General features: G+C 44.6%; 2 protein-coding genes across 2 annotated transcripts in view; both read right to left on the bottom strand.

Moving 5' to 3' along the window:
- Window positions 1-9426, bottom strand: part of LOC126982111 (crossover junction endonuclease EME1-like) — an 11086-nt gene extending 1660 nt beyond the window's left edge. Inside the window, exons 1-8 of the mRNA XM_050833857.1 lie at window positions 8793-9426; window positions 7877-8421; window positions 6472-6578; window positions 5585-5794; window positions 4028-4183; window positions 3569-3750; window positions 2417-2521; window positions 1723-1854 (exon numbers count right to left, since the gene is read on the bottom strand). Coding sequence (XP_050689814.1) covers window positions 1723-1854; window positions 2417-2521; window positions 3569-3750; window positions 4028-4183; window positions 5585-5794; window positions 6472-6578; window positions 7877-8421; window positions 8793-8845 — 1490 coding nt within the window. The 5' untranslated portion in view covers window positions 8846-9426. The remainder of the gene's footprint in view (window positions 1-1722; window positions 1855-2416; window positions 2522-3568; window positions 3751-4027; window positions 4184-5584; window positions 5795-6471; window positions 6579-7876; window positions 8422-8792) is intronic.
- Window positions 9427-10434: 1008 nt separating this feature from the next.
- On the bottom strand, window positions 10435-14018 carry LOC126982112 (thymidine kinase 2, mitochondrial-like; the record flags this gene model as incomplete). Its single annotated transcript, XM_050833873.1, is given in 2 exon segments — window positions 10435-12863; window positions 13755-14018. Coding segments are annotated over 2 exon segments (588 nt in total), but the record flags the coding sequence as incomplete, so codon positions are not given.
- Between the last annotated feature and the right edge of the window lie 982 nt (window positions 14019-15000).

Raw genomic sequence — 15000 nt, 5'->3', positions numbered from 1 at the left:
GAGACAGGGTTAAAAAAAGAGGGAAACTGATAAAGAATTGGAGGAAGGAGAAAACAACAGGATGGGAAATAACAGGGATTGAGGGAAGGGTAAAAAAGGGGAAAGTGGAAATAGATGAGAGTGAGACACATTGAAATCACATACACTCTTTTTTGTTTTCCTTTTTTCTATCCATGTTATTTCCCTTCTTGCACTTTCTCCTTCCTCCCTCTTCTTCTTCTTTTTTTTGTTTGTCTTCATTTTTCCTTGTGGGGTTGAGGGGGCTATGAGTTTCTCCCTATTCTCTCTCTCTCTCTCTCTCTCTCTCTCTCTCTCTCTCTCTCTCTCTCTTCTCGGCTATGTCCTTCTTCCTCCCTTCTCCTCCCATTTCCTGTAACTTTCCCTCTCATAACTTATCCTGATTCTCTCCAATGCCCTTCTCATAACTCTCTCTCTCTCTCTCTCTCTCTCTCTCTCTCTCTCTCTCTCTCTCTCTCTCTCTCTCTCTCTCTCTCTCTTGCTTCATTTCCTCTCCATTCCCTTCTCTATCTTTACTTTTTTCTCCTCTTTCCCTGTTTTTCCCTACCTTCCTGCACTTTCTCCTCCTCCTCCTCCTCCTTGTCTTTCCTCATTCTCCTCAATTTCCTGTATTTTCACTTTCCATTTTCATCCCTTTTTTTATTTTTCTTCCATTGTTTGCTTTTTTATTGCTTTCTTTAATCCTTTGTGTTTTCCTCTCTCTCTCTCTCTCTCTCTCTCTCTCTCTCTCTCTGTAAGTCATGTAAACAATTCCTAGAACACAAAAACAAACAAACAAAACAAATATGAAAAAAACACAATATAAAATAAAATAAATAAATAAATAATACACTAAATAAAAATCAACCAATGCCTTAACAAAACCATCTCATAAAAAGAATGGAAGGAAGAGAGAAAGTAAGGAAGGAAAGAAAGAAGGAAGGAAGGAAGGAAAGTAAAGAAAGAAGGAAGGAATGAAAGAAAGAGGCAGAAAGAAGGAAGGAAAGAAAGGAGGAAGGAATGATAGGAAGAGAGGAAATAAGGAAGGAAAGAAAGAAGGAAGGAAAGAAAGTATAGAAAGAAGGAAGGAAAGAAAGAAAGAGGGAAGGAAAGAAAGTAAAGAAAGAAGGAAGGAAGGAAAGAGAGGCAGAAAGAAGGAAGGAATGAAAGAAAGAAGCAAAAAGAAGGAAGGAAGGAAAGAAAGAAGCAAAAAGAAGGAAGGAAAGAAAGAAGGGAGGAAAGAAAGAAGGAAGGAAGAAGGAAGGAATGAAAGAAAGAGGCAGAAAGAAGGAAGGAAAGAAAGTAAAGAAAAAAGGCAGGAAAGAAAGAAAGAAAAAGGAAGAAAAGAAAGAAAAAAGAAAGGCGAAAAGAAGGAAGGAAGGAAAAAAAGGCAGGAAAGAAAGAAAGAAAGAAAAAGGAAGGAAAGAAAGAAAAAAGAAAGGCAGAAAGAAGGAAGGAAAAAAAGGCAAGAAAGAAAGAAAAAAAGAAAGGCAGAAAGAAGGAACGGAGAAAGAAAGAAGGAAAGAAAACAAGAGGAAGGAAAAAAAGAAGGAAAGAAGAAAGGAAGGAAGGAAAGAAGGAAGGAAGGAAAATAGAAAAAGGCAGAAAGAAAAAAAGAAGAAAGATAGAAGGAAGGAAAGAACGTCAGAATGAAAGAATAAATACAACTCAATAAAAAAAAGAATAAACAAAGATCATCAATAAACGCCTGAACCTGCCACTCACTTATAGGGCAGCTCCGCCACAGCCTTCGCCACCTGCTGGATGTAGAGTGCCACCTTCCCTCCGTCGGGCAGCAGGCGATGGTTGACGTGGCACTCCATCTGGGCCGCCACCAGGGCTGTCTCCACGTCCACTCTGCAAGGGGGAGGGAGGAGAGTGAGTGAGGGAGGAAAGGGGGAAGGGTGAAAGGAGGAGGGCTAGCGAATGGGAGGGAAGGAAGGAGGGAGAGTGAATGGGACAGGGATGACAGGAGGGATGGAGGGTTAAAAGGGAGAGAGGAAGAGGAAGGGAATGGAAGGAGGGAGGGAGGTAGGGAAGAAAGGGTGAGGGGAGAGGGAGGGGGAAGGAAGACAAGAGGTAGAGGAAGGGGAGGCAGGGAAAAAAGGGTAAGGGAAGAAGGAAGGGGGAAGAAAGAGTGAGAGGATAAGGGGAAGGAAGGAGGGAAGGAGGGAAGGGCTCTCACACTATTAATTTCCACAGGCCAAAAAGGAGATTAAGCAGGTCCTCATGAGTGTTCTCCATATTCATAGTACAGAAACTTTGTAAGACTACCACAAGGGTTATAAAAGTACCTCTGGCAATTACCACAACTCCTATGAAAGCCTTGTTAAATGTGTGTGTTAAATATGTGGGTGTATCTAGATAAACAAACCAGTAAATACATAAATAAAGAGAACCCTACAGAGATAAGCCTTACCTGTTGATGACCTTAGAGGAAGAGGCGGAGGAAGGGCCGCGCCGCCTGGGCTCCTCCCCCAGCACGGTGGAACGGATTTGTCGCTGCTTCTCGAACATCTGTTTCCTGTGGGGAGCTTAGGTTACCTCAGGACATAGATCAATACACAGGTACATAGTTCAATACATTTCTTTACTGTCTCAAAAGAAGAAGAAGAAGACAAGAAGAAGGGAGAGAGAGAAAATGAGATGCTAGAAAGAGATGTCAGGGAGAGAAAGAGATAACAAGTGAGAAAGAGATGACCAGAGTGAAAAGAGGAAAAGACAAAGAAGAGAAAAAGGGAGAGAGAGAGAAAATGAGATGCTAGAAAGAGATGTCAGGAAGAGAGAGATAACAGAAGAGAGAAAGAGATGACCAGAGTGAAAAGACAAAGAAGAGAAAAAGGGGGAGAGAGAGAGAAAATGAGATGAGAAAATGAGAGACAGAAAGAGATGACAGGAAGAGAAAAAGACATGACCGGAGGGAAAATAAGAAAAAAAGAGAGAAAATTAAATGAGAGGAAAGAGATGACAAGGAGAGAAAAGATGACCAGAGGGAGTAGAAGAAGAAAAAGAAGAGAAAAAATTAGATGATAGAAAGAGGAGGTAACAGAAGAAAGAAAGAGAGATACCTGAAGAAAAAGAAGAAGAGGAAAAAGAAAAAGAAGAGAAAAAGTGAGAGAAAGTATATGAGAGATGAGAGAAAGAGAAAAAGACAACCAAAGGGGGAAGCAGAAGAAAATGAAGAGAGAGAGAGAGGGGTGAGAGAAAAAATGAGTTGAGAGAAGGAGAGAGAGAGAGAGATGACCCGAGGGAGTAGTGAGAGAAGGCAGGGAGAGAAAATTAGTCAAGAGAAAGACGTAACACAAGAAAGAAAGAAATAAACATAAAAAGAAGACGACAAAGAAGAAGAAGAGAAAAAGGGAGAGAAAGAAAGATCACGGGAAGAGAGAAAAAGATAGCCAAAGGGAGAAGCAGAAGAAAAGAAGAGGAAGAAGAGAAATAGGGAGAGAAAGAAAATGAGATGAGAGGAGAGAGAGAGAGAGAAAGAGATAACCAGAGCGAGAAAAAAGAAGAAAAAGAAGAAAACAAAACACAAACTCACACCACACCCAACCTTCCTTCGCCAACCCACCTCAAGTAGTCGTCCAGCCCACACACCACGAGGGCCAGGTTGGGGGTGCCCAGGGCCGCCTTCCACTGGCCACAGAGGTGACACAGGGACCCCTTGTCCCCCCCACCGTACACCTGCCTCCGCACTGCTGCCACGAAGCTCTCCACCTGCACCACCACCACCACCTCCTCCGCCTGGCTCTCCTAAAGGGAAGAAAGGGTGAAAGGGTGGATGAGTGTGTGTGTGTGTGTGTGTGTGTGTGTGTGTGTGTGTGTGTGTGTGTGTGTGTGTGTGTGTGTGTAGAAGACAATAATCTAACTGTTCCCTGTGAACCTGAAAAACACTCATGAGAACTCAAAATATATCTCCTTCATGGCCTTCGGAAATAACTGAAGTGAGAGGCGGAAGTGTCTGAGAATACCGACCCTAGTATTGTTTGGTCTGGTGCCGGATATATAACTCATACAACCCAATTCTCACCTCGCCAGAAAGAGGGTCAACTCTGAAGAAGGTGATGGAAGCGGCCACTCTGCTCTCCACCACGCGGCAGGCCACACCCGCCTCCTGCAGCTGGCTGAGCACTCGCCCGCCCTCACCGGCCTCCACCAGCCTGCGGTCCAGCTCCACCACCAGCAGCTGGCCATGGGAAAGAAAGTCTGAGGTCAGTTTTCTTTTTTCTTTTTTTTCAGCAAGGGCAAAAAACAAAAGCAGCAACAAGAAAAGCCTGCCATATGCTGCTCTGACAAAAGAAAAAATCACTCACCACCGAAGGAGAGTCAGACAGTTAATTATTTTGTCAGTCAGCAAGAAGAGAGTTCAGTTTTGGGTGGCGGTAATGGTAGGCTTTGCACTTTCCTTCTTCATTTCTTTGTACTCTCTTCATAGTCTTCATTTTACAAGGATTTCAAGGTAAATGTTCAGAGAGTTGCCCATCTCAAAATTTGATACACTGGCTATTTATTTTGGGGCAAAATATTGTGCTTTTTCATTTGGAGATAGTTTTTTTCTTGGAAAACTACTACAAAGTGACTTATTGCAATTTCATCATCCGCTGCCGCCACCGCAAAATAGCTCGCAGAGGGTTTAGGGTGGGGGAACATATTTAAACTATCCCAACCAAACTTTACGACCTAACGGCTAATGGGGGGGCTTCGCCCCCCTCAACCCCCCTTTTATTCCAGGGGGTGGCTGTGCCCCCCTGTACCCTCCTACATGTATATGCGACTTATTTCTGTGAGGAGGTATTACTCGCAACACCGGCTGCACCGCCACCGCGGCCGTCTCCAGAGCAGTCAAACATGGCACGCGTGAACGGTGGTAGCCGTAATTATTTTGTAAAACTAGAGAGGTACAACAGTAGTAGGTAGAACACCGTAGAATTAATCTAACCTTACCAGGCGAGTGTGGGCCAAATTATTGAGAGTCGTACGCTATCCCTCCCACCCCCGGGGCCCACAACACCGCGGCCCGCAAGAAAAACACTAACTTTTTAAAAATCAATAGCAGCATTTCTATCAATTTGCGATGCATATATATGGGGTTCAAAATGCATAGAATAATGAGATCTAACCCACAGTTAGGGTGAGAAGTACCACAGTGAGATTGGCAACTCTCTGAACATATACCAATTTCAATCCCATGTCTGTAGGTTATCAAGAGGGTTTGTTTTTTCTACAGCAAGGGAGGCAACTCAAGGGCAAAAAACAAAAACAACAACAAAAAAAAGCCCACTGGATGCTACTCTGACAAATGAAAGAAGAACGAGAGGCCAGTAGAGGTCAGTTTTGGGTGGAGAGGCGTCTTGATACTCTCCCCTTGAAAGAAAGTGACAGTAGTGGCAGGCTTGGTATATTCTTTCTTTCTTTCTTTGTGTCTTCTTACCAGTCTTCGTTTTACAAGGATTTCAAGGCATTATGAGCCATGTCTGAAGGTTATTATGAGGGTGATGTTAATGATGATAATACAGTGAAACTAGATACATGTAAGTTCTTGCCTTCACCCACTACCCACCCCTCACACACACACACACACACACACCTTGAGACACTCCCCGGGCTTCATGGCTTTCCGAGCATTGCGTTCTGCCGTGCGTCTCGCCTTCTCTGCCTCCTTCTCCGTTGCACGCTGCTGTCTCAGGGCCATGCGATGCTCCTTCTCCGCTGCACGCTGCCGCTTCTCCTCCTCCCGCTGCTGCTTAGCTGCCTCGCGCTCCTCCTTTGTCGATGCCTTCCCTGGTTTCTTGGGGCCCTGAGAAGTTCAGTGTGTTAGCTCACAGTCATTGCTTTCTTTCTCTGTGCAGTATGGTTTCAAATAGTCTGGGATCAAAGACCACAATTCACATGTAGTAGAGGTAAAGGTAAAGTTGGGGGCATACACTACAGTTGCACATGGCCTCAGTGCTCATCTCTATCACATTGGCCCTTAAGCCTGTGGTGAGTGAAAGCCCATCACCCGGGACACAGGGCCAGTGCAACATCTTGGTTACCACAGTTTACCTTCCCCAGGTTTCCCCAGGTACCCATTTACTGACCAGCCAGAAAGGTAGGATGAACAACAGGGTGGGCTGCATACCAACAGCCCAGGCTGGAATTTAATTTAGTGTAGGGTGACTATAGTTGATGTGTTTACCCAGCACAATATATACATGAAACAACATATTACAGACGAAAGAAGAAAATGTATCAAGAAAAAACTCCCAAAGTCTATTCCGGCTAAGGTGAGAACACGTCAGAAAAGTAGCTCCTCCTATAAGTGATGGAGGAGGGGCACAGCTGCTCTGGTGCCAGTAATTGGTGGACTGTTGATCTGATGGGGGTTGGGTAACAGCTGGCTTGAGGTAGACAGGTAGGAGGGTAGTGGGCAAGGCTTCTATGACACATTCTCACCTTAGGCTGAATAGAGTATATATACATACTCTTCCCTACCCTTCCAGTAGCCTTAGTTTGCCCGGGACGAGACTCCTGGAAGCTGGGCACCTCATCCAGGAAGCAGATCTCATCATCCTGCAGCTCCTCTGTGCTGAGTCTTGGCGCTGTGGGTTCAGTTTCCATTAATATCAGCGCCTCTGTGTTGCATCACTGTTGTCTCTAAGGTTATTACTGTGTGCTCTATCTCGTATCTTTAGTATTGCTGCTATGTTATGCTTTTGTTATGTTGTGCTATGCTTTTGTTATGTGATGTTATGCTCTTCTTGTTTGGTTATGCTTTTATGTTGTTAGGTTATGCTGTTATGTTAGTCTTTTGTTATGTTATTCTTCTGTTATGTCAGGTTATGATGTTTTGTTATTCTTTTGTCAGGTTAGGTTATGCTGTTATGTCAGGTTGTGATGTTTTGTTATTCTTTTATTAGGTTAGGTTATGCTGTTATGCTTTTGTGTGCCATTACTGCTGTACATTTAATCTTCTATCTTTAGTATTTCTTTCATCTGGGTTTTTTTGTTTTTTTGAGGGCAGTTTTTCTGAGTGTCTTTACCTCTTTCTTCCTATAGTCATCCCTCAAATAGTATGGTTTTCAATAGTCCGGTTTCGGTTTTATACGGATTGTCACAGAAGATCTTTTAAGGATTTTTAAATTTCCTGGTCGTCGGGAAATTTAAAAATCCCAAAAAAATCATCTATAAAAATACACATAAAACCGAAAACCGATCTATTGGAAACCGTACTATTTGAGGGACGGCTGTATATGTTTTATTTTTGAAGATGCTACTTTTCATAATTAGAATGTGGAAGAAGGCTGACAATATGAAATAGCAATATCATGACCCTCCTCACACTCACTATTCCTCCTCCTCCTCCTCCTCCTCCTGTCAGTACTATTACTATCACTACTGTTACTCATCTGCCCTTCAATATACAAAGCCCCATGATCCTCCTCCTCCACCTCCTAAAATCTAAACCATCACAGCAATCACTAACTATATTTTCAATCGTTCAACTTCTTTTCCCATTTTCCATATTCTATTCTTCCCAATAATCTCACACTCTGTTCTATCCAAATTCTCTATGCTATCCAGTTCCCTAATGCAAGAGTTAACCAGCATCTACATTTTTTTTATCCCTTGTGCTGGTAAATTCTGGGACAGCTTTCCTTCGTCTGTATTTCCTCTTGCCTTCGACTTTTAAGAGGAGAGTACCAAGACACCTTCTCCACCTGAAATTGACCTCTCTTCTGGTCTCTCTCTCTTTCTTTCTTTTTTTATTTTGTCGTAGCAGCGTCTTAACAGGGCTCTTTCGTTGCTGTTTTTTGTTTTTTGTCCTTGAGCTGCCTCCCTTGCTGCAAAAAAACTTCAAAATATTTTCACAAGCAAACTATACACACAGCTGGCTTACCTTTGTGCCTGGGTGGGGTGAAGCCTTCCTCGGGCCTCTCCCTCACTGCCTCCATCATATCCTGTGTGCCAATACCCATGTCCACCTCTTCATATCCTCCTTCCACCATCTCGTTCACTTTCTGCAAGCCTTCGTCCATGTCCGTCGCATCTAATATACAGTTCTCCATATCATGTGCATCATCTTGTATCCCCTCATCCATATCCGTTGCTTCTAATATACAGTTTTCATTGCCCTCTGCCTCCCGTAAGCCTTCATCCATATCCGTTGCATCAAATATTTGGTTCTCTAGATCATTCACTTCCTCTATTCCCTCATGTATGTCAGTTGCCTCTAAGATATGGTTCTCTCTCTCATCTGTTTCTTGTGGGTCTTCCAGCATACCAGTGTCCTCGAGTATGCAATCATCCCAGTCATCCTCCTCTGGTGCAGTGTCTCTCATGGGGCTGCTCAGGGTCAAGTCCACAGCCTCGGGTTCCTCCATGCGTTTTGCCAACCCCTCTGGAGGTCTTGAGGCTTCCACACCCCTGGCAAGGTCAGGAAGGCTGGAAGGAGGCAGGGAAGGGGTGAGGCAAAGGAAAGGAAAGGATATAACACAAAGATACAAGTTATGGAGGGGCAGTTATAGCAAAAGAGGTCAATTTTGGAAGGAGGGGTGTCTTGATATTTCCCTCTTAAAGGAGTTCAAGCTGCATGTAGGCAGGATGAAATACAGATGAAGGAAGGTTGTTCATGAGTTTACCAGCGAAAGGGATGAAAGAATAAAGAAGCTGGTTATCTCTTGCATAAAGTATTTGGACAGTATAAAGATGAGCTAGAGTAGAAAGTTGAGTGCAGCGGGGCAAAAAAAAAGATTTACGCAGAACTATATAAATGTCAGGAAGCCCCTTTGTTCACCATGCACCTCACACCTCACCTGTCCTCAGAGTCCTCATCAGAAGAAGACAGCTGATGCACAATGCTGGCCATGCTCACTGCTGGCTGCCTGTTGGTGCCACGACACACGAACCAGAGAGGTGAAATAGCAAGACCCTCGGACCCCTTTCTCTTCAGCAGGAGCCCCTCAGACCCCTTTCTCTTCAGCAGGAGCCACTCAGACCCCTTTCTCTTCAGCAGGAGCCCCTCAGACCCCTTTCTCTTCAGCAGGAGCCCCTCAGACCCCTTTCTCTTCAGCAGGAGCCCCTCAGACCCCTTTCTCTTCAGCAGGAGCCACTCAGACCCCTTTCTCTTCAGCAGGAGCCCCTCAGACCCCTTTCTCTTCAGCAGGAGCCACTCAGACCCCTTTCTCTTCAGTAGGAGCCACTCAGACCCCTTTCTCTTCAGTAGGAGCCCCTCAGACCCCTTTCTCTTCAGCAGGAGCCACTCAGACCCCTTTCTCTTCAGCAGGAGCCCCTCAGACCCCTTTCTCTTCAGCAGGAGCCCCTCAGACCCCTTTCTCTTCAGCAGGAGCCACTCAGATGCCTCTCTCTTCAGCAGTAGTGTGTCATTTTCTTACCCCTGAAAAGGAAGGTGAATTGTGTTGTGAATGTCACTTTTAACTTTTGAGAGGAGAGTGCAATAATAATAAAAGGAGAGGATAGAATAGAAGTAGAAGAAAAAAGTGAAGAAGAGAGGATACTGTAATAATAATAATAGGATGGATAGGATAGGATAGGATAGTAGAAGAAGTGGAAGAAGAAAAAGAAAAAAGAAAAAGAAAGAGGTAGAAAGTAAAAATAAAAAGATGAAGACAAAGAAAAAAAAAGAAGAAAAATGAGATCCTTATTTCTCCACAAAATGCATTAGGGTAAAAAAAAAAGTCAGTGTAGGTCAGGAGGTCAGTGGTTATTTACATCAAGAACCTTTACTATTACTATTATTATTATCTGAGAGGCCCAACTTTTAAAAGGTCCATGTATAATAAGCCATTTGACTCAGACTGAAATAGTTTAATAATGAGGAATGAACAGTTTACCAAATTTAGGATACACTGGTTTTGTGTTGTAGAGTGACATAACACATTTTTGACAAGGTGTGGCAGCATGAATTTCTTGGTTGCTGGGATAGTTGAATAATGAAGAATTAATAGTTTATGTGATTTAGGATACACTGGTTTTGTGTTGTATAGTGACATAACACATTTTTGACAAGGAGTGGCAGCATGAATTTCTTGGTTGCTGGAATAGTTTAATAATGAGGAATGAACAGTTTACCAAATTTAGGATACACTGGTTTTGTGTTGTATAGTGACGTAACACATTTTTGACAAGGAGTGGCAGCATGAATTTCTTGGTTGCTGGAATAGTTTAATAATGAGGAATGAACAGTTTACCAAATTTAGGATACACTGGTTTTGTGTTGTATAGTGACGTAACACATTTTTGACAAGGTGTGGCAGCATGAATTTCTTGGTTACAGTTTACTTATTTTTTTACAGCAAGGGAAGCAGATCACGGGGAAAAATAAACAAAAACAGATGCTGCCGGGACAAAAGAAAAAAAACAAGCCAGAAGAGAGGTCAGTTTCTTGGGGAGAAGTGACTTGATACGCTCCTCTCCTCTTGAAAGCGTTGTGTGTTTGTACATTTTTTTGTTTGTGGTCTGAGGTGATATGAAATTAATTTTTGTGTGTGTGTGTGGGGGGGGTCAGGCAAGTGTCCCAAAGCTTACCTGCAGAAACACAAAGGAGGCTCATCAAAGTCAATTAAAGTTACGAACATAATTTATCATCTGTCGTACACATGATATTGTCCCTGTTGTTTTTATTTTTGTTTATGATTATCAAAAATGTGCGATTTACATATTAATTCCTCCCCTTTCCCTTCCTCACCACCACCACCACCACCACCATCACATTCATCACCACCATCATCACCAACCAATCCCTCTCCTCCCCGTGGTCTGATGTGAAATGAAAGAAATGTTTTGTGTGTGTTACATTTATTTCATGGATTACAGTTTTTGTTACATGGCGCTGGGCTTACGATGTCAGGGACACTAAACAGCCTATATGAGTGGGCCAATAAACTGATAGTGCAACTCAATACCGACAAACACAGCACCTGAACTCTAGGAAGAAATAACCTGCTAGGAATCACGCCTTAAAAAACAGTTCTTAAGCCTGTAGTTTCAAACATCTCGGCACCTTAGTTTGTCTGTTTGAAAAGCCTCTCGTAGAAGTTGCTGGGCTTTCCATGGACTGTTTTGTGATCCCAGTGATAGTTTTACATGGCTTATGCATCTACAAGAGGAAAATCACTCATGAAAATCCAGTTTATCTTCTCTGCAGCCTCGGAAATAGTTGTAATGGGGGCCTGATACATTTAATAATATGGGCCTTAGCTGTTGTGGTACGAGCATTTCTCTAATAAGAATATAAAAATGTAAGGAGTCTGCTGATAGGTCTATGCAATGCAGCTCCTGTGAACCTAACCCCCCCTAAGATCACTCACTATCCATGAATTTATCTAATCTTTTTTCCATATGCTTTGTCACACTGTTTGCCCATCCCCCATCATCCCACCCACCCCCATGCTGGCTCCTCTATCCCTCACCTCTTCCTTACCCCAGCTGTCCACCATCCTTTTCCCCCTCCCAGCCCAACCCAATTCCTTACACCTCCCTTACCCTCACTGTCCATCATTTGGCCCATATCATCAAATATATATGTCTTTCATGGCAACTATTTTCCAAGGCCACAGAGAAGATAAACCAGATATTAATGGGTGTTTTTCCTGTTCAAAATGCATAAGCCATGTAAAACTATCACCGGGGTCACAAAACAGTCCATGAAAAGCCCAGCAACTTCTACGACAGGCTATTCAAACAGGGGAACTAAGGTGTCGATATGCTTAACCCAGCAGCTTCGGCAGACCCCGTTTGGGGCTCGGCTCAAAACCCTTAATTCGAGCTAATTGTAGGCGGTGGCGGCATAGAGCAACCCACCATGCATGCCCTGAGTCATTGTGGTGGGTGAGTGATCTTGAGATGCACTTATTTGTCATAGGTGGTGCTGTAAGGTCATGGCAGACTGAATTAGCTATCCGTACAGTAATCACTTGTCAAATTCTCTAAAGTAGACAACAAGCGACTCTCGGCTAGATGTCACGCATCACGAGACTTTATTTTGTAACAAACACCACCCAAAAAGAATGGAGTTTGAGTAAAAGTAAATATTTTTAACGGCTTTATGGTTATGAGAGGAGTACTCTGCTATACATTCCATCCTCTTTTCTTAGTCTCAAAATGCAGCGTAATGTTGACGTTTCTCGGACGTTTCTCGGCCACTTCTCAGCTTTCCAACAGCTGAAGCCCACGGATTAAAATATAGGCTATTATCCCCTCCCAGACTTCCCCCCATCCCTCCCCATCCTCTATCACCCCCTATGAGTTCTACAATAAATAGATGATGCAACTTAACATCAACAAATATGGCATTCTGAGGGTAGAGAAAATAACCCCTTGAGCAATTACCCCCTTCCTCACCCCTTGCTTGTCACCCTGTCACCCACCACTGCCCCCTAACCTACCCTGCCCCCCTCTCCCTGCCATACTGGCCCACCACACAGCATTCTAAGAGTAGTAAAAAATCTATAAAAAGTACTAAGAGTAGTGAAAAATGAATGAAAAGTAATACCCCTTTCCTCACCTTGTCTGTTGCTTCCCCACCCCCCATCACTACACCCTTACCTGTCCTGCCCCCCTCCTCCCTTTCGTGTCCCCCCCAAAGTATCCCCTAGTGTCTGGTATTCCTGCAGCATGGCCGGCAGGTCCACACTAGCGTCCAGGGTGATGACAGGGCCGTACGCTGGGAACCGCCCCCCCACCAGCCAGTCCTCGTGCAGCTGGTGGAGGTCCGCCAGGAAGCCCAGGGTCAGACCAGCCTCCTCAGGTCTGCCACGCCCCACCACCCGGGCCAGGCAGGTGTGTGGGTCCGTCCGCAGGTACACCACCAGGTCCGCTTGGCAGTCTGTGAGGGCCGTCAGCTGCCGGTACCACTCGCAGACCACCTGAGGGCCGATATAACACTCAACGTAACAACAATTTGGAGGGAATTAGTAGATTACCGTCCCACTCTGCCGCCAGTGACAACAATAGCTAGCGTAAAGTGTATCACAGATATTAATCATTAACAATCAGACTTAACAAATATAATCACACTGTATCGATATCTAATCTAACCTGAACTAACCAACTTAAATGTAACCTAACAACCTGATCCTCTCTACTGTTAAACTGCAATATGCGTTAGTCTGACACAAATATGAAGTCCATTTGGGTGAGGCCCGTGCCTCTCCACAGCGCTGATGCATCACATTCAATACATCACTCATGTATCAGCTAAGGTATTTACTATTTTTGCAATTGTGTAATAATATTCTGTATATATCATAGAAGACTCTAGTGCTATGAATGGGAGGAACCCCCCTGTGTGGACCCAGCCTAACCGGACTTCATAGTTGAGTCAGACTCTAGGCTGCCCTCATAAACTTTTTTTACATTATATTGAATTTCCTTAAATTTTACAGAAGCTTTTAGTCCTTGCACTGCATTCAGAGGCCAAAATATAACACATAATGTCAGTGTTAATCCCACATGAGATGGCTGCCATAAAAGAAATGTTTGCCCACTCATTCACCAATTACATTCACTCATCTCTTCACTCACCAAATACTAGATTCACTTCACCAGTCAGTTCATTACTCACCAAATACATTCACCCATCACCTCTTCACTCACCAAATACTGCATATACACACACACATCAGCCCTTTCCTCACCATTTACAGCAACAGAGCAGCCACATTTAGCTCAAGGCCATACAGCATTTACTACATTCACCCGCCACCTCTTCCCTCCCCAAACCCCACACTCCCTTCACCAGCCAAGCCTCCACTCACCAGGTACTCCGCCTTTCTTAGCCGCCCACAGCGATACTGGTTCTCCAGGAAGCAGTACCGGGCGCTGTGGATTGACCTCTCCATTAGCTTGACTTTGGACCCATCAGAGACCCCGCGGGCATGTCCCTTAGCCAACGAGAGCTGCACGTGTGTCTGCAGGAGATGTGACCACCGCTTGGGGTTCTCGTAGGCCATGTGTAGCAGGTTGTAGCCTTCGACATCGCACCAGCCGGCCACATCCTCCCGGGTCACCTCCACATCAGGGTAAGTGGCAAAGTGCTCCAGCAAGGTAGTCTTCCCGCTGCCAATGTTCCCCTCCACACATATTGTTAGCCTCGGCCTGTGTAGAGCGCTAGTGCTGCCATCCTGCCACAGTCGCTGAGGGGGGCCTGGATGTGCTCCTGGGGTTGGGTGGGCTGCCGCAGACCCAAGGATTCGTGACAGAAAGCGCCACATTTCATAATAAAGTCACTGGGTGGACTATTTCATTTGGCCAGCCAGGAGTGAGCAAGGGAAAATGTATGCTGCTGGGGTGGTGCTTCCCCTGCGACACTTCAGTTCTGTTCAGTGCAATGGGGCAGTGTGGTCTTGGTAACCGAATTTCTCATTATTTTACTGCGAGTTCTGTTTCTGTTTTCATATTTCTCTTGCTGTCCTCTTTTTCTGGGTAGATTGTGATGCCCTGGAGAGTTATTTTGGGTAAAAACAGAAATCTTTCATAAGTCCTGCAAATGTACATCAATTGGGCACCTTTTGTCCTGAAACATTAACTTGTTGAGTGAGTGTAAATAGTTATTATACTTGCTCTTTTGATTGGACACTTTTATTGGCCTGTACTCTTCTTCTCCAGTGTTTTGGGGGCTGGTTAAGCCATGGGACCATGGCCTCTACAGCTGAAGTAGTGCAAGTTACTAGTGGCTGTTAATGTTGTGAAGATGTGTCTCTGGAGTAGAGGCTGTTGAGTTGACCTGACTTCTGCAGGAAGGTCTTTGTACGCTTGAGGGCGTGGAAGGCAGCGTTGGGGCTGAGGGAGTCACTGCCCAGCAGGTTCCCTAGAGATGGCCTGTGAATGTTGCACCTGGTTAGGGACTCTACTAGGCTGTGGAGGGTGTGGACTCATGGGCAGTGAAGCAGGGAGTGTTCTGGTGCAGGCAGGGGGCAGCTGGGGAAGTGAGAGTGCCAGTGCTGGGGTGGGGATTATCATCTGTCTGTCTTAAGGCGGGCACACACGATCTGGCCTGGCCCG

This window comes from Eriocheir sinensis, chromosome 4, assembly GCF_024679095.1.
Source record: "Eriocheir sinensis breed Jianghai 21 chromosome 4, ASM2467909v1, whole genome shotgun sequence".
Classification (NCBI taxonomy): domain Eukaryota; kingdom Metazoa; phylum Arthropoda; class Malacostraca; order Decapoda; family Varunidae; genus Eriocheir; species Eriocheir sinensis.
This window is presented reverse-complemented; position numbering and strand designations above follow the sequence as displayed.